A 20,384-nucleotide genomic window follows, 5' to 3' on the forward strand; every position below is an offset into this window, starting at 1 on the left:
TATATGGCCTGCTTTTATGAAATTCAAATTTATTGAAACTGGATGGCAGAAGCTGTTTAACAAAAGAGCAAGCTATGAAACAGAATAAGTGAAAAATCTGCCTGCAATGCAGGAGACAAGAGATGCATGTTTGATCCCTAGGTTGAGAAGATACCCTGGAGGAGGAAACAGCAACCCAATCCAGTATTCTCACCTGAAAAACCCCAAGGACAGAGAAGCGCGGCGGGCTACAGTCCAAAGGGTCACAAAGAGTCGCACACGACTGAACGGATGAGCATGCCTGCAATGCACACGTATGTGCTATGTTTGTGCAAGCTGGGATAAAATATCCCCAAAAGATATGATATTGCTGTTACTTTTCAAATGTCACACTGGATTCTATTAAGTAATTTTTTTCTTTTTAGGATTTTTGTTTCAATATTCAGAAACAAAACTGATCTCTGGTTTTCTTTTCGGAGAAATATTTTTCCTTGTTTCAATGTCAGTATCATTTTCTCTTCATAAAAAGGAATTTAGAAACTCCCTTTATTTTCTATGGTCTGAAATAGTTTTAAAATAGCATTGAGATGATCTGTTTCTTAAAGGTGTGGTAGAAATTCCCTCTAAACCTAAAGGAGAGAGACGGGAGGGTAGCTCTTTAACAACATTCTTTGTTTCATCAATAATAAATGTTCTTGTAGAAAAATAAAGATGATCATTGTAATAGGTGTGTCTGGGTGGTGTCACTATTGCCTTATTTTGCTTATCAATTTTAAATATCCACTGTGTACACAAAACTGCTTCTATAATGTTTCTTTAGTTTCAAAGAAACTACAGAATGTGAAGTGAAGTGAAGTGAAGTGAAAGTCACTCAGTCGTGTCTGACTCTTTGCAACACCATGGACTATACAGTCCATGGAATTCTCCAGGCTAGAAAACTGGAGTGGGTAGCCTTTCCCTTCTCCAGGAGATCTTCCCAACCCAGGGATGGAAGCCAGGTCTCCCGCATTCCAGGCGGATTCTTTACCAGCTGAGCCACAAGGGAAGCTAACAGCACTGAACCAACGTTAATTTCTCTGCTGAACAAATGTACTGCAGCCGTTACAGCAGGACGCTAACATGAGGGGAAGCTGGGTGAAGGCTACACAGGAACTCCCCCGACCATCTCTGCAACTCTTCTATAAATCTAAAAGTAAATATATATATATACATATATGAAGAGGTGACGTGGGGCAGAAAGCTGAAAGCAGCGAGGGGCCCCAGGCTGACGGAGTGAATGTATATTCTGTACTATGTGAGTCTACGGCAGGGAGGGGGAAGGCCACCCTTCCCCCACACCAGGACTCAACAGTGGGGGCTTAGCATGATCACTCGCCTTCCGATGTGGCTTCCTGGGAAAGTGGAAGCACTCATTGGTTGGTTTCCCTGGCAACTGGCCCCCACCCCGAGGTGCTGGCCAAAAGTCATCTCATTAACAAAAGTCATCTCATTAACAGAATGTGGCACAATCTAAATAATTCACTAATTCTCTAACATAGGTAATAAGTTTACCACATGGAAACAAAAGCAGCAAAGTAAATATCCCAAAAGACATTACCATACTTTCATCCTTACCTTTTGCTAAAATTTTACTTAACATGTTTTTATTATAGGTTAGCCTTTAGTCTACTTACCTGCTATTTTCTAAAAGTTCTATAAAAAAGAAAAATATATAAATTACCAAATGGGCCCAAAATTTAAGATACCTTTGCAATCTAATGAGAAAATAAGGTAGACTAAATGGCATTAATTTCACATGAAGCACAGTTATATTAATGAACTCTATGGCACTTACTATACGTGAAGTAGTTGAAGACTGGTCCAAAAAATCCATCCTGTGAAGCCTGATCTTTAAGAGGCAAGAGCAAGGGCTCTAATTCTTCGAGAGTGTAGAGTCCAGGAACTTCACCTGCAGAACATTAAATTTCTTCTGTGATTTAGCTACATTACACTAAATTCAACACACATTTTACATACATGATTCTTCTTCTACTTTTATATTAAATAATCTGTTATTCAATCTTTGTTTCCAAAACAAGCAAGCCCTATCACCTCTATATTATTCACAAATATATACCTGTAACGGTCATTCAAAAAAATTCAAACTCCTCCCACTAACTGTTCATCTATCTGCCTTTCCAAGTCCTTCTCTACCCTCTTACCTCAGTGAACTTTTTTGTGTTCTAAAATGTTAATGAAATATTTCCTCTTCCTGGAATACATCATACCACAGTCTTGCTCTGCCCCGTATCTTCCACTAAAAATACTGTTTATCCCTCAAGACACTACTATGCCAACTGCCATGCCCATGAGCCTTTCCTGAATACCAACATGTTAGAGAAAAGTACTCTTTTCTCTTGAATATCGAAACATCACTGTTTGGCATTTATCACATCATTTAATAATGAATGAATTACTTCTCCCTGCCCACTTAGATTTTAAATTCCCAGAAGGAAAATATTTAATTATGATCAATATTAACCTTAGGACATTCCTGGCAAAGAATCTAAAACATAAATATTTGCTAAATAAATGGATAAATGAATGAATGAGCTTGTTACTAGAAATCAGGAGAACTAGTCATGGCCTGCTACTATGCAACAGAATGATGAAAATCAAATAAAGGTGGTAGGACTATAAGAATTTGATAGAGGGTTTGTTCACCACCATAAATCCAGTTATTTAATAAATACATATTAAATCAACATATTTGTAGTTCACAAGAAACTATAAGATTAAGTGAAAAATTTTTTTCTGCATTCATGAAAAGTCCAACACAGTCTAAATCACTACTTTTCTTTATGCTCATCTCAGAGGTAGCAGATCACGACCCAGTTATCAGCCATGTACATATTCAAACACAAGCACATACATATAAATGTGCTCTATGTCCTTCTCTAAATTTGAGCCGTACCAAGATAATTTAATAAAGAAAGTTAGTTCTATTTACATACTCTGTAAGCAATAAGAATTTTAAATATAGAAAAGAGACCAAAGGGGCTATTAAGTACTTCCTCTGAAAGTATTTTTCACATAAATATTTTTGCCAAAAAATGTTAGAAAAATTAACAACCAAAATTTAACTTTATGATTTTTGCTGTTATATGTTGATAATAAACACCAATTTGTCTTACAATAAAAATAATTACTGGGTTAATGCTTATCTGAATGTTTACTTTCACAAATTAAAACAAAAACCCTGAATATCTGGCCTAAAGGAATATCAGCCAAAAGGAACAAAGTCGCCATCTAGTGACAATTTAAGCAATATGCAGGAATAAGAACTTTAAAAATCAAAATGAAGTGAAAGTCAATCAGTCTTTGCGACCCTACGGACTGTCCATGGCATTATCCAGGCCAGAATACTGGAGTGGGTAGCCATTCCCTTCTCCAGCGGATCTTCCCGACCCAGGAATCAAACCGGGTCTCCCACATTACAGGCGGATTCTTCACCAACTGAGTTATCAGGGAATCCCTAAAAAAAAATACGTTATTTACGAAAAAGGCCTAGTACTTTCACTATACCACTACCTCTACTTTGACAAAAGTTGATGTACTACTTGTCTAACTAGAGTCTTTCTCATTTGGGCACTAAAGTATAGACACCTTACTTTATAAATTAAATGTTTTCTTCAACCTAAGCTATTAAATTCTGAAAACAAAAAGACTACTTCATGCAAAGCCTACCTAGCAGGATCCAAAACATGTATTATATAAAACCACACTGGAACAAGAGCATCCTATAAACTTGTCCTCAGTCCCTGGAGTGGAGTAACTCAGAGAGCTGAAACTAGATTTAACGAGGATTATTTTATACTTAAGAACCAAAACACTCGGTCCAAGTTCAAACAAGCTGTGCCATGCTTAGTTGCTCAGTCACATCTGACTCTTTGTGACCCCATGGACTGCAGCCCACCAGGCTCCTCTGTCCACGGGGATTCCAGGCAACAATACTAGAGTGGGTTGCCATGCCCTCCTCCAGGGGATCTTCCCAACCCCAGGGATCGAACCCAGGTCTTCCACATTGCAGGTGGATTATCTACCGGCTGAGCTACCATGAAAGCCCCAAAACAAAGCTATCTCATACTAATTATATTAACAATGATTATACATTACAAGCAGATTCTAATAACCTTCATAAATTCTGCAGAAAAGGAAGAAATATAAGAAACTGCAGGTATTCTCCTCAGGAATTCACCAAAAAGACCAGCTGGCTCCAGAGACAAGAGTATACCACAATTCAAGAAATACAAGATCTAATATATCTGAAATTTATCTGCTATTATACAGCCATATTTAAGGCCATACTATAATTATTAAATTATTCCACTAATGATGGACAGTGAGGTTCTAGCATATTTCTTATTTCTTACATATTTCTTTACAGTTCTTTTATTTCTACAAACTAAATTTCTACAATTTAATATAATGTCTATATCAAAGGGTATAGCACATTTTATAAGTACTGGTTGACAATTTTCCCAAAAGTCCCACCAAAAGTGTACAAGAAGGCAAATTATTCAGTATATTTACCAATATCAATATTTAATCATCATATTTATATAATTCGACAACCTCTTGGTTTCATAAAAACAGGGTTTCTCAGTTCTCCTGCTCTGAGCATGTTTCATGTTTAACCTTCTAACACTTTAATAGAAGCTATGCCAAATATTTTATTTTTTTTTTTAGTATCATCGATTTTTTTTTTTTAATTTACAGTATTGTACTGGTTTTTGCCATACATTGACATGAATCAGCCACGGGTGCACATGTGTTCCCCATCCTAAACCCCCCTCCCACCTCCCTCCCCATCCCATCCCTCTGAGTCATCCCAGTGCACCAGCCCTGAGCGCCCTGTCTCATGCATCAAACCTGGACTGGCAATTCGTTTCACATATGATAATATACATATTTCAACGCCATTCTCCCAAATCATCCCACCTTTGCCCTCTCCCACAGAGTCCAAAAGACTCTTCTATACATCTGTGTCTATTTTGCTCTCTCACATACAGGGTTATCGTTACCATCTTTCTAAATTCCACATATATGAGTTATTATACTGTATTGGTGTTTTTCTTTCTGGCTTATTTCACTCTGTATAGTAGGCTCCAGTTTCATCCACCCCATTAGAACTGATTCAAATGAATTCATTTTAATGGCTGAGTAATACTCCATTGTGTATATGTACCACAGCTTTCTTATCCATTCATCTGTTGATGGACATCTAGGTAGCTTCCATGTCCTAGCTATTATAAACAGTGCTGTGATGAACACTGGGATACATATGTCTCTTTCAGTTCTGGTTTCCTTGATGTGTATGCCCAGAAGTGGGATTGCTGGGTCATATGGCAGTTCTATTTCCAGTTTTTTAAGAAATCTCCACACTGTTCTCCATAGCGGCTGTACTAGCTTGCATTCCCACCAACAGTATAAGAGGATTCCCTTTTCTCCAAACCCTCTCCAGCATTTATTGCTTATAGACTTTTGGATAGCAGCCATTTTGACTGGCATGAAATGGTACCTCACTGTGGTTTTGATTTGCATTTCTCTGATAATGAGTGATGTTGAGCATCTTTTCATGTGTTTGTTAGCCATCTGTATGTCTTCTTTGGAGAAATGTCTGTTTAGTTCTTTGGCCCATTTTTTGATTGGGTCATTTATTTTTCTGGAATTGAGCTTCAGGAGTTGCTTGTATATTTTTGAGATTAATCCTTTGTCTGTTTCTTCATTTGCTATTATTTTCTCCCAATCTGCGGGCTGTCTTTTCACCTTACTTATAGTTTCCTTTGTAGTGCAAAAGCTTTTAAGTTTCATTAGGTCCCATTTGTTTAGTTTTGCTTTTATTTCCAATATTCTGGGAGGTGGGTCAAAGAGGATCCTGCTGTGATTTATGTTGGAGAGTGTTTTGCCTATGTTCTCCTCTAGGAGTTTTATAGTTTCTGGTCTTACATTTAGATCTTTAATCCATTTTGAGTTTATTTTTGTGTATGGTGTTAGAAAGTGTTCTAGTTTCATTCTTTTATAAGTGGTTGACCAGTTTTCCCAGCACCACTTGTTAAAGAGGTTGTCTTTTCTCCATTGTATATTCTTGCCTCCTTTGTCAAAGATAAGGTGTCCATAGGTTCGTGGATTTATCTCTGGGCTTTCTATTTTGTTTCACTGATCTATGTTTCTGTCTTTGTGCCAGTACCATAATGTCTTGATGACTGTGGCTTTGTAGTATAGTCTGAAGTCAGGCAGGTTGATTCCTCCAGTTCCATTCTTCTTTCTCAAGATTGCTTTGGCTATCTGAGGTTTTTTCTATTTCCATATAAATTGTGAAATTATTTGTTCTAGCTCTGTGAAAAATACTGTTGGTAGTTTGATAGGCATTGCATTGAATCTATAGATTGCTTTGGGTCGTATACTTCTTTTCACAATATTGATTCTTCCAATCCATGAACACGGTATATTTCTCCATCTATTTTTGTCCTCTTTGATTTCTTTCACCAGTGCTTTATAGTTTTCTATATATAGCTCTTTTGTTTCTTTAGGTAGATATATTCCTAAGTATTTTATTCTTTTCATTGCAATGGTGAATGGAATTGTGTCCTTAATTTCTCTATTTTCTCATTATTAGTGTATAGGAATACAAGGGATTTCTGTGTGTTGATTTTATATTCTGCAACTTTACTATATTCATTTATTAGCTCTAGTAATTTTCTGGTGGAGTCTTTAGGGTTTTCCATGTAAAGGATCACGTCATCTTCAAACAGTAAGAGATTTACTTCTTCTTTTCCAATCTGGATTCCTTTTCTTTCTTTCTGCTCTGATTGCTGTGGCCAAAACATCCAAAACTATGTTGAATAGTAGTGGTGAGAGTGGGCACCCTTGTCTTGTTCTTGACTTTAGGGGAAATGCTTTCAATTTTTCACCACTGAGAATAATGTTTGCTGTGGGTTTGTCATATATAGCTTTTATTGTGTTGAGGTATGTTCCTTCTATGCCTGCTTTCTGTAGAGTTTTAATCATAAATGGATGTTGAATTTTGTCAAAGGCTTTCTCTGCATCTATTGAAATAATCATACGGTTTTTATTTTTCAATTTGTTAATGTGGTGTATTACATTGATTGATTTGCAGATATTGAAGAAGCCTTGCATCCCTGGGATAAAGCCCACTTGGTCATGATGCATGATCTTTTTAATATGTTTTTGGATTCTGTTTGCTAGAATTTTGTTAAGGATTTTTGCACTTATGGTCATCAGTGATACTGGCCTATAGTTTTCTTTTTTTGTGGCATCTTTGTCAGGTTTTGCTATTAGGGTCATGGTGGCCTCACAGACTGAGTTTGGAAGTTTACCTTCCTCTGCAATTTTCTGGAAGAGTTTGAGTAGGATAGGTGTTAGCTCTTCTCTAAATTTTTGGTAGAATTCAGCTGTGAAGCCATCTGGTCCTGGGCTTTTGTTTGCTGGAAGATTTCTGATTACAGTTTCAATTTTTGTGCTTGTGATGGGTCTGCTAAGATTTTCTATTTCTTCCTGGTTCAGTTTTGGAAAGTTGTACTTTTCTAAGAATTTGTCCATTTCTTCCAAGTTGTCCATTTTATTGGCTTATAGTTGCTGATAGTAGTCTCTTATGATCCTTTGTATTTCTGTGTTGTCTGTTGTGATCTCTCCATTTTCATTTCTAATTTTATTGATTTGATTTTTCTCTCTTTGTTTCTTGATGAGTCTAGTTAATGGTTTGTCAATTTTATTTATCTTATCAAAGAACCAGCTTCTGGCTGTTGGTTTTTGCTATGGTCTCTTTTGTTTCTTTTGCATTTATTTCTGCCCTAATTTTTAAGATTTCTTTCCTTCTACTAACCCTGGGGTTCTTCATTTCTTCCTTTTCTAGTTGCTTTAGGTATAGAGCTAGGTTATTTATTTGACTTTTTCTTTTTTCTTGAGGTATGCCTGTATTGCTATGAACCTTCCCCTTAGCACTGCTTTTATAGTGTCCCACAGGTTTGGGGTTATTGTGTTTTCATTAATTATTATTTTCATTTTTATTATTATTTCATTATTTTCATTAATTTCTATGCATATTTTGATTTTTTTTTTCTTCTGTGATTTGTTGGTTATTCAGCAGCGTGTTGTTGAGCCTCCATATGTCAGAATTTTTAATAGTTTTTCTCCTATAATTGAGATCTAATCTTACTGCATTGAGGTCATAAAAGATGCTTGGATTGATTTCAATTTTTTTGAATTTACCAAGGCTAGATTTATGGCCCAGGATGTGATCTATTCTGGAGAAGGTTCTGTGTGTGCTTGAGAAAAAGGTGAAATTCATTGTTTTGGGGTAAATAGATATCAATTAGGTCTAACTGGTCTATTGTATCATTTAAAGTTTGTGTTTCCTTGCTAATTTTCTGTTTAGTTGATCTATCCACAGGTGTGAGTGGGGTATTAAAATCTCCCACTATTATTGTGTTATTGTTAATTTCCCATTTCATACTTGTTAGCATTTGCCTTACATATTGTGGTGCTCCTATGTTAAGTGCATATATATTTATAATTGTTATATCTTCTCCTTGGATTGATCCTTTGATGATCATGTAGTGTCCTTCTTTGTCTCTTTTCACAGCCTCTGTTTCAAAGTCTATTTTATCTGATTTGAGTATTGCTACTCCTGCTTTCTTTTGATCTCTATTTGCATGGAATATCTTTTTCCAGCCCTTCACTCTCAGTCTGTATGTGTCCCTTGTTTTGAGGTGGGTCTCTTGTAGACAACATATATAGGGGTCTTGTTTTTGTATCCATTCAGCCAGTCTTTGTCTTTTGGTTGGGGCATTCAGCCCACTTACATTTAAGGTAATTATTGGTAAGTATGATCCCATTGCCATTTACTTTGTTGTTTTGGGTTCGAGTTTATACACCCTATCTGTGTTTCCTGTCTAGAGAAGGTCCTTTAGCATTTGTTGAAGAGGGGGAATCAAAAGGGGAGAGAGCAATCTAGCCAGTAATCACTTCCCTATAAGATAATTTCACTTGAATATTATTTATATCATTTATTTTTCTTTAAATAAAACCCATTCACTTGCCTGAAGACAAAAGGCTATTGATCATCTCCAGAAATGTAGGATGTACAAACTGGTAATCCTCAAGAAGTAAAACTACCTGCTGTGCTTCAACACCAGCAAGATGCAGCACCTGCACAATAAGAAAGTACATTCTGGAACCCATTAAAAATTTTTTGGCAAATATTGGTAAAAATTTTCATTCTGTAGGTAAACTAAGTTATTTTTATTGACTGATAGTTTATTGAGGAATCAAAATATAGTTTGGAAAGTAAATTCAGTTCATAAACACTAATGGGAGAACATTTAATTGTTTTATAGCTTGAACATTAAAAGCTAGAGGATTATTTTTAAATACACCCACATATGTCTTAAATTCTACTTTTTGTTTAGCTTACCAAGCCATATAACATCCCATAATCTGAGGTACTAAGAGCTAAAAACATAATTTTGCAAAACCATGAAGAAAATAATCATAAAAATAAAATAAAGACTATATTGTATATCAGAGATTTAAGGGCCATTCAAGCTTTTTACAATAATAAATAATTAGGATTTAAAACCAAATAAAGTAAAAGACTGTGAGGTACTTACATGTTTGAGATCATTCTTGAAATGCTTCAGTTCATATCCCCTGGAAATCTTTGGTGAAAACAGCACTGCTCCATGCATGTGACTGACTAAAGAAGTGATGGTCCTACGACCCACACCACTGCGTCCTGCTAGCAGAAGTGAACCTCCAGGAAAACTCAGCACTCTGTCAATCCTAGACATATATTCCAGGACTTCTTGGAAAAGCAAAATATCTAAATTCTGGTTATCTCGTCCATAGTGAATAAGACCCTTTTAAAAAAACCAAAAACAGTATTACATAATTAATATAAGTCCTAATTATATAACAAATTGTTAATTGTCTAGATTAAGATATTATATTTTTGGTGCACTCAACAAAAGAGGTTAAGTAAATATGTGTTGTCTCACATTCTCTTATCTATCCAGTAATCCAGCTACATGGCACTTTCTAAGGAAAAAATTATATGATGTCAAACAAGTGCAGGAGTCCACAACAGTCAGTTACTTTTGAATATCTTTAATATAACTAGTAAAAAGCAGTGTAAGATAAGCAGGTTGTATGAAGACTTCAAACTCTCCAGTTTTTACCATTTGTTACCGAGGGAACATTTCATGCAAAGATGGGCACAATAAAGGACAGAAACAGTATGGATCTAAGAAAAACAGAAGATATTAAAAAGAGGTGGCAAGAATACAGAGAAGAAACTATACAAAACAGATCTTCATGACTCAGATAAACACGATGGTGTGATCACTCACCTAGAGCCAGACATCCTGGAATGTGAAGTCAAGTGGGCCTTAGGAAGCATCACTAAGAACAAAGCTAGTGGAGGTGATAGAATTCCAGTTGAGCCATTTCAAATACTAAAATATGATGCTGCGAAAGTGTTGCACTCAATATGCCAGCAAATTTGGAAAACTCAGGAGTGGTCACAGGACTGGAAAAGGTCAGTTTTCATTCTAATCCCAAAGAAAGGCAATGCCAAAGATTGTTCAACTACAGCACAATGGCACTCATCACACATGCTATTAAAGTAATGCTCAAAATTCTCCAAGCCAGGCTTCAACAGTACATGAACTGAGAACTTAAATATGTTCAGGCTGAATTTAGAAAATGCAGAGGAACCACTGATCAAACTGCCAACATCCACTGGATCATAGAAAAAGCAAGGGAGTTCCAGAAAAACAACCACTTCTGCTTCATTGAATACACTAAAGCCTTTGACTGTGGATCACAACAAACCGAAATTTCTTCAAGAGGTAGGAATACCAGATCTCCTCACCTGCCTCCTAAGAAACCTGTATGCAGGTCAAGAAGCAACAGTTAGAACTGGACATGGAACAACAGACTGGTTCCAATTGGGAAAAGAGTACATCAAGGCTGTATATTGTCACCCAGCTTATTAAACTTGTATGCAGAGTACATCATGTAAAATGTGGAGCTGGATGAAGCAAAAGCTGGAATCAAGACTGCTGTGAGAAATATCAATAACCTCAGATATGAAGATGACACCACCCTAATGGCAGAAAGCAAAGAGGAAGAGCCTCTTGATGAAGGTAAAAGAGAAGAGTGAAAAAGCTGGCTTAAAATTCAACCTTTGAAAAGCTAAGATCATGGCATCTGGTCCCATCACTTCATTGCAAATAGATGGGGAAACAGTGAGAGACTATTTTCCTGGGCTCCAGACTAACTACAGATGGTGACTGTAGCCATGAAATTAAAAGACACTTGCTGCTTGGAAGAAAAGCTATGACATACCCAGCAGCATATCAAAAAGCAAAGACATTACTTTGTCAACAAAGGTCCATATAGTCAAAGCTATGGTTTTTCCAGTAGTCATGTACAAATGAGAGATTTGGGCAACAAAGAAAGCTAAGCACAAGGAACTGATGCTTTTGAACTGTGGTGTTGGAAAGACTCTTGAGAGTCCCTTGGACTGCAAGGAGATCCAACCAGTCCATCCTAAAGGAAATCGGTCCTGAATAGTCATTGGAAGGACTGATGTTGAAGCTGAAGCTTCAATACTTTCATCACCTGATGTGAAGAGCCGACTTATTAGAAAAGACCCTGATGCTGGGAAAGATCGAAGGCCAGAGGAGAATGGGACAATAGAGGATGAGATGGTTGGATGGCATCACCGACTCAATGGACACGAGTTTGAGTAAGCCGCGGGAGAGATGGTGAAGCACAGCCTGGTGTGCTGCAGTCCATAGGGATGCAAAGATTCGGACACGACTGAGCAACTAAACAACATAACAACAACACATGAGTGCACAGAGTATAAAACAATTTCCAAACTCTCAAAACGCAGTGCCAAAATGAAAATATTTTGTGAACCCTCGTTTTTATGTACTGCTCAGATACAAATCAAAAGCCTATAAAGAGGTAGTATGCCCTGCCAGGAGCCACTGATAGAGGGAAGGTAGAGAGAGAGGACAGCTTTCACATATTTAACAACATCTGCATATTCCCAAACTTTGCAATATCCATTCCAGTCAAATAAATCAGTTTACCAGACCATGAAAAACTTTTCTTGGTATAAAATCCATACTAACTTCCATATAAATATTAATATTTGAAGCAATCATATACAACATGGTTGCTTATTATAATTAATATAAAAAAAAAACAAAAAACCCATGCTGCAGGACGGTGCTGTTAAAAGCTTCACTGAAACAGCAGCATCCACGTCATTTGGGAGCCCATCAAAATTTGGATTCTTTTCTGATTTTTTTAAGCTCAGACTAGCACCTATTGAATCAGACTTTTCACAATGGGACCCAATCATCTATATTTTCCTGTTCTCAAAGTGATTCTAATGCTCACTAAAGGCTAAGACCACTGCTCTAGGATGAGCAGTTAATATTACATTAACTGCTAATATTATAACAGTGGTATTTCCCAATTAATATTAAGTCTTCTAATAGTTCCAACCTCAGATACCTTTTCCCAGCATGAATCTCGGCAATTTTAGACTTATCTGTGTAAGTACATGTGCTTCTGGTTAGATCTGACACACTGGGCTAACTTCTGTAAGACACAGACCAGTTTCTTCTATTCTATCATCTTTCACTTTATGCCCTCAGAAAGCCTGCAACAAATATTTTGAAAATGCCTTTAATCATAATCAAATCCCAATTCAAATTCATGATTCATATCATACCTTTTTAATAACATCCTTAAGATCTGAAGAATTTAGTTTTCCAAGTGGTTTTCCATGGGGAGGCAAAGGTTGTCCTGGGACTGACCTTGTTCCTGAATTATGTCGGGCTCCCCATGTAACATAGAAATTATCTGTAGAAATGAAAGATATTTTTTCTTCATATGTGTTATTTCTAATGGGAGTAGTATCAGTAAATATATTTCACACTAAACCATTTTTAACTTTATTAGTCCAAATAAGAACATCCCCAAAAAGGCAAAGACTAATTACTTCAAAATGGCAAATAAAACAATCTCATAATTATTGTTGAAAAAAACACAGGTTTATAAATAATATTAAGATCCCTATCTTTTAAAATAAAAATTAATCAAATTGTAATTATAAAATAGAAACACCAAAACTGTCCTTAAATTTATCTATCACAGCGTTCCTGTTACCGTACAAGGAAAATCTGTTCCCCATTCTATTGAAACTTTCCCCTCCCAATTCCTCTGGGAGACTGTTCCATCAGTCTTCTTGTCATATAGTGCACTCAGAAACAGCCCTCCCTTCCCTAGACTCACGTTCTCCTTTCTTTCTCCATCACATTTCTCACATTTTCTGCTTAGCAAAAGCACTATCTAAACTCTTACTTGGGAACAACAATACTGCCATAAGTGCCAAATCCAAATCTTCTTTACAGTCATTACCCTAACATGACTTGTGTGCATCTCCTTAACGGAGCTTTTTCCCTTGAATCTATACTGGGCTCATCAAGTCACTACCACTATTCCTTTTCAGCTGTCCACTTATCACTCATATTTTTTATTTTCATTGGGATCCAAAGTCAGCCTGTTATGCTTTAATTCTATAATAAATACTCCCTTGGAATTATTTAATCTTATTCTGTATGTTAAATTATCAACTATCTAAATGTATATCAAAATCTGATTCATGATCTATAGGCAGGTCTCCCAGCTCTAGTCTAGGCCCATATTTCCAATTGCTTAACAGACATATAACTCGTGCATTCATTCATTAAACACATACCTATCACAGACGTGTATTTAAACACTGTACTTTGTCGGAAATGAGTAATGAATAAAACAAACCTAATTTCTCCCCTCATAGAAAGGATAAACTTTATGTAGACTCCCAAAAGACACTTGAGAAACATTCAAACACATGTAAAAAAACAACTAATTATCTTCATATCTCATCATTTCTCAACTATAAGAGCATGCTCCTAACTCATATCCCTGCTACAAGCCTCTGCCCCATCAAATGTATCCTCACCACTACTAGAGTCACAAATACAAAACAAAATCTGATAGTGCCACTGCACTCCGATATCATATAAGGCTTCCCACTGCCTTAAAAAATTTTCCTCATCAAGGCAATTTGGCTACAATTTGGCTTCACCAACTGCTTGAATCTCTTATCTTTCTCTGTATCCCACTACATACTCTAGTTTTCTCAAACCTTTGGCTCTTTGCATATTTTTTCCTTTGTCTAGAATGCCCTTCCTCTCTTCTTCACTAAACACAGTCATTCTTTAAGACACAGCTTGTGTACAGCTGAATCGCTTAGTCGTGTCCAACTCTGTGACCCCGTGGACTGTAGCCCGCCAGGCTCCTCTGTCCATCAGATTCTCCAGGCCAGAATACTGGAGTGGGTTGCCATTTCCTTCTCCAGGGGATCTTCCTGACCCAGGAATAAAACCTGGGTCTCTGAATTGCAGGCAGATGCTTTATTGACTGAGTTACAAGGGAAGTTCAAGATACAACTTGGTTTTTTGCAATCTGCTCAAAAAAAATTAAAATCTTAGGTGTTAATCTAACAAATATGTTATAAGACATATGCTGAAAATTATACAACACTAATGAAAGAAAGCAGAGTAAATAAATGAATAAATATATTAGTCCATGGATTAGAAAAATCAACATAATAAAGAGGTCAATTTTTCCTGAAACCAATATACAGAACTAATTCAATTCCTACCACAATCCGCAACACTGTATACACAGACAAGATTAATCTAAAATTTATATAGAAAGGCAAGGGAACTGAAATACCTAGAATGATTCTGAGAAAGGAAGAATAAATAAGGAAATAGTCAACTGGATTTTAAGACACTAAGCTACAGCAATCAAAACTCTCTTACTGGCAGAAGGGCTGACATACGTCATGGAACAGAACTGAGAACCCAGGAGCAGGCTTACACAACTAATTTTTGAAAAATATGCAAAAGCAATTCAAGGCAGAAAGGTAACCTACTCAACAAACAGTGCTAGAACAAGTGGACAACCACAGGCAAAGAAGTGAATTCTGACCCAAGTCTCACTCCTTACAGGGAAATTCACTCAAACTGGATCACTGATTTAAAATATAAAACTATAAACTACTTAGGGAAAAACAGTAGGGGAAAATCTTCAAAATTTAGGACTACACCTAGTTCTTAAGCTTGACAGCAAAAAAACTTTGAAAAACAAATTGAGCCTCATAAAATTAAAACTTTTTTATCTATAAAAGACTCTATTAAGAAGATGAAAATACAAGCTACAGAGTGGGAGAATATATTTGCTAATAACATATTTGATAAAAGAATAGTAGCTAAAATATATAATGAACTCTAAAAACTCAAAATTTAAAAAATCCAATTAGAATGTTGTCAAAAGACACTGAGACATTTCACTGAAGAGGACATACAGAAGGCAATTGATGCTCAGCCTCATTGAACGACTTCATTTTCAAGATACAAAAGAAAACCACCATGACACATCAATACACATTTATCAGAATGGCCAAAATAAACCCGTGCTGACACCCAATGATGGCGAGGATGTGGAGCAACTGGACCACTCATATATTGCTGATGGGAATACAGAATGAAATACAGCTACTCTAGAAAACAGTGTGGCACTTTTGTAAATTTTTAATTAAGCACACAAGTACCATTCAACACTGCAACTGCATTCCTGAGCATTTATCTCAGAGAAACAAAAGAGTCCACAGAAAACCTGTACATAAATGGCTATAGCAGCTTTCCTCCTAAGAGCCAAACACCAAAAACAATTCAGATGCCCTTCAACAAGTAAACAGTGAAAGAAATGGTAGCATTTCAAAATATCTACTCAGCAATAAAAAGGAATAAACCACTGAAACACGTGAGAATCTGCATATACCTCCAGAGAATTATCCTGAATGAAAAGTAAGATACTTGAAATGGCAAAATTAAATTCAGAAAAGATGTGTGGTTTCCAGGGGACAGATGTTACCACTGGAGGAAAACAAGTACAAGGTTCACGTTCTCTCTCTCTCTATTAGTTCTTATAACTGTATGTGTATCCACAATTATCTCAAAATTTTAAAAAAAAATTATTTTTAAAAATTTCAAAGTAACTTCCTCAAAAAAGGAATTAGTCTCTCATCTTCTATACCCCTAAATTCCAGCATTTATCCCAAATATTGGGCTTCCCTGGTGGCTCAGACAGTAAAGCGTCTGCCTACAATGAGGGAGAGCCAGGTTCAATCCCTGGGTCGGGAAGATCCTCTGGAGAAGGAAGTGGTAACCCACTCCAGTACTCTTGCCTGGAAAATCCCATGGACGGAGGAACCTGGCGGGCTACAGTCCATGGGGTCGCATAGTCAGACACGACTGAGCGACTTCACTTTCACTTTCTTTCATCCCAAGTATATTCAGAATGTATCTAGTTTATTTTTAAGTATCTAAAATTAAATTTCTCTTAATAAATTAATATTCTACTATGTGCAAATTCTATTTTCCGAGATCTAACAGATATCAACAAGTCTGTTTTTTAAAAAAATACAATCCTTCATTTAAAAGTAAAATACTAAGAAAAGACATTATGTATTGAGTCCTACATGAGACTCTAAAAGATACAAACTCTAGAGAAATCAGAAAACACACTAATACTATCTAATGTCCAAAAGATATATCATCTTCTTCTCAGAAAGAGACATTATTAACTCAGTTTTTTGATTGAGAAAAGTGGTAGTATTTGAGAACAGTTTTCCATGCTAAGCCGTGAAAGCTACAGGACACAGTAACATAAAACCTCACTCAAAATCAAATAAACTTTGAACTATTATCAGGCTTCTCTTAGCATTTCATACTGTCTTATTTCCTGATTCTAAAACTCAAGCAGCACCTAGAAAATTCCTTCTATCAATCTTAACATCCTTTTCTTCTTTAAGAGTCCTCTTCGCTTATGTCATTATGACCCTGGAACCAATATCAAATGCAAAAAGATACAATGTAATGTACCATATGTAATATTTTTGAAGCCTAGCTTTACACTCTAATACAACAGAAACTCATTTTGTAGCTTAAAAGCAGTTTTATTACAGAATAGATTCAAATGATAGTCTTCTTCTGTCAAAGTCCTTTCCACCATGTTGATTTTCCTATTACCTGCATCACTCCCACAGCATTTTCATAATACAAATTGGTCATTAAGCAGTAACAGTTGCAAATGTAACACAGCTCCTTTGGTGCTATGCTTTGTTTATCATAACAGTGGGTAAAGTGCTAATGGGGGACACATTCTGTGCTAATAACACTAACAGCAGAGACAGGAATGAGAATTGCCATTATTCTCAAATGAAAGTTCATTATAATTAAATATGGATCTTCACTGTGACCTTTTAAGTATCACACATATATGGTTATTTTTCTAGTGAAAGTCCTTCAGGAAATACAATTTTGAATTGCAAATATAAAACACTGCAGTCTGAACAACTGTTTCCAAGAAAAAAATTACCATCATTATTTTGTTTGGAAAATAACTACTGAAATCTAGCAAAAAAGACAAAGCAACTTCTTATGGTTAAAACATTAAAATTATCCAATGTTTTAGGGCTTTTCATTTTAATTTTTTACTGAAGTATAGTTGATTTACAATGTTGTATTAATTTATACTCCACAGTAAAGTGATTCAATAATACCTATATAAATTATCCAAAGTTTTGATTTGTTTAGACATATGAAATCATACTATCAGAAAGAAAAATAATTTGAAAGTTCTCATAACATTTACATATTTACAAAAACTCTGTAACTATATTACCTGCCATATTATCTAGTACATCTGAGCCCCAATCTCCTTGAAACACTGAAGTTAAAATGCTGTCAAATAAATGAAGCTCCTTTGCACCAACAATTTTGTCACGAAATAAGCGCCGCGCTTCATATGCTACAATTTCTAATACGTAATCTAGAGGATGGTTTGAGGATCCTAAAAGAGACAAAATTTTCTTTAATTATAGTAAAATTCAAATGATTTTAAAATGGGCTATTTCAACATAATGTTATAAAGAATTAGAGAATGAGAATCTACATACCATAATTTTGGCATCGGATAAATAGAAAAAAAAGGGGGAAAGAGTTAAAATTCATTTTGTGAATGAGCAGATAAACTTTTTTGATTATTTAAAGGATATGTTAAACACTATTATCTCTAGTAGTTTAATAAAAATATCAATCCCTAAGAGCATATTAAAACAGAAAAAGAGACACAGAAGTACAGAACAGACTTTTGAACTCTGTGGGAGAAGGTGAGGGTGGGATGTTGCGAAAGAACAGCATGTATATTATCTATGGTGAAACAGGTCACCAGCCCAGGTGGGATGCATGAGACAAGTGCTCGGGCCTGGTGCACTGGGAAGACCCAGAGGAATCGGGTGGAGAGGGAGGTGGGAGGGGGGATCGGGATGGGGAATACGTGTAAATCTATTGCTGATTCATGTCAATGTATGACAAAACCCACTGAAAAAATAAATAAAACTTGTTTTGGCTATAAAGATAATGATTACATTTTTTCTCAAATCAAGTTTTAATAGTGACAATCACAGTTTAGAAAAGGAAGTGTACTAAAATATTACAATTGTCATATCATATTTAAATTTAATATTATCATTTCAATTATAATTTTTAAAATACTATCATTACAATATTCATTTATCTATTAAAATATAATACACAGCATAAATACACACAGAGAGACACACTATGACATTCTAAAGAAAGATAAGTGATTTGAAATCATAAAAGCAAAACTTACCTCCTTCTAAATCATATCTGAATAAGCCAAGAACCCATTGGGTAAGGATGCAAGGAGTAAAGAAATAATGACTATAATCATCAACTGTAAATTTGGCCCGCACCTGAAAAAAAAGGCAAATGATTTGCCCTATTCTTCTAAATTTATAATCATGATGTAAATTTTTCAGTCCCTTTAAATTTACAGGAATGTCAGTTCCTACCAGTGAGTGGAACCGTACTTCAACATTACTGATTTCCTCAGTTATCTTGTATACTATATTTTATGCACTTAAAAAACATCATCTAAGATAGGTTGTTCATAAACTTCAATAAGATGATAAAAGGTTGTCCATGCAAGAAAACAAAATAAAAAGTTAAAAAGTCCTCCTAAAGAAAGGAATTCAAGGAAAGCTAGTTCAACTAGTTCAGTCACTCAGTCGTGTCCGACTCTTTGTGACCCCAAGGAATGCAGAACGCCAGGCTTCCCAGTCCATCACCAACTCCCAGAGCTTACTCAAACACATGCCCATCAAGTCAATGATGCCATCCAACCATCTCATCCTCTGTCAACCTGTTCTCCTCCTGCCCTCAATCTTTCCCAGCATTGGGGTCTTTTCCAGTGAGTCAGTTATTTGCATCAGGTGGCCAAAGTATTGGAGTTTCAGCTTCGGCATCAGTCCTTCCAATGAATATTCAGGACTGATTTCCTTTAGGATGGACTGGTTGGATCTCCTTGCAGTCCAAGGGACTCTCAAGAGTCTTCTCCAACACCACAGTTCAAAAGCATTAATTCTTCAGCACTCAGCTTTCTTTATAGTCCAATTCTCACATCCATACATGACTACTGGAAAAGCCACAGCTTTGACTATATGCACCTTTTTTCAGCAAAGTGACATCTCTGCTTTTTAATATGCTGTCTAGGTTTTTCATGGCTTTTCTTCCAAGCGGCAAGTGTCTTTTAATTTCATGGTTGCAGTCACCACAGGCAGTGATCTTGGAGCCCAAGAAAATAAAGTCTGTCACTGTTTCTATTTTTTCCCCATCTATTTGCCATAAAGTGCCGGGACCAGATGCCAAAGGAAGGCCAACCTAAGTGTAAAATGGGTGCTATAATTCCAAGGTGCTCATGAGTGTAAGACAAACCCACTTTATACAGCAGGACCGACAGAGCTATCTTATGTTCAAGAGGTCATTGAACTTGAACAAATCAAAGTGCCACAACTCATAAATCAGCAACGTGTGTACAGTCTGCACCCTCCTCCCTACAGGTGGAGCCACTGCTCTTACTCTGGCCTTGATCACCTAACACATGAATTAATCTAGAACAACATGGTTTTTTCTTTCCTCATTCCTACTCTGGGCTTTCTATGTGGTGCTAGTGGTAAAGAACCTGCCTGCCAATTCAGGAGATATAAGAGATGCAGGTTCAATTCTTGGGTGAGGAAGATCCCCCAGAGGAGGGCAGGGCAATCCACTCCATTATTCTTGCCTGGAGAATTTCATGGACAGAGAAGCCCGGTGGGCTACACTCCACAGGATCGCAAAGAG

The 20,384-nt window shown here is 36.2% G+C and overlaps 1 protein-coding gene across 3 annotated transcripts in view; it reads right to left on the reverse strand.

Annotated features, from left to right (window-relative positions):
* DYNC2H1 (dynein cytoplasmic 2 heavy chain 1) overlaps nucleotides 1-20,384 on the reverse strand; it is a 388,761-nt gene that overhangs the window by 263,186 nt on the left and 105,191 nt on the right. For all 3 annotated transcript variants that reach the window (XM_043481063.1, XM_043481062.1, XM_043481064.1), the window contains 6 exons: nucleotides 18,856-18,958; nucleotides 17,863-18,030; nucleotides 12,794-12,924; nucleotides 9,651-9,899; nucleotides 9,081-9,189; nucleotides 1,814-1,927 (listed from right to left, as the gene is read on the reverse strand). In XM_043481063.1, the coding sequence (XP_043336998.1) occupies nucleotides 1,814-1,927; nucleotides 9,081-9,189; nucleotides 9,651-9,899; nucleotides 12,794-12,924; nucleotides 17,863-18,030; nucleotides 18,856-18,958 (874 nt within the window). The remainder of the gene's footprint in view (nucleotides 1-1,813; nucleotides 1,928-9,080; nucleotides 9,190-9,650; nucleotides 9,900-12,793; nucleotides 12,925-17,862; nucleotides 18,031-18,855; nucleotides 18,959-20,384) is intronic.

Source organism: Cervus canadensis, chromosome 11, assembly GCF_019320065.1.
Source record: "Cervus canadensis isolate Bull #8, Minnesota chromosome 11, ASM1932006v1, whole genome shotgun sequence".
Classification (NCBI taxonomy): domain Eukaryota; kingdom Metazoa; phylum Chordata; class Mammalia; order Artiodactyla; family Cervidae; genus Cervus; species Cervus canadensis.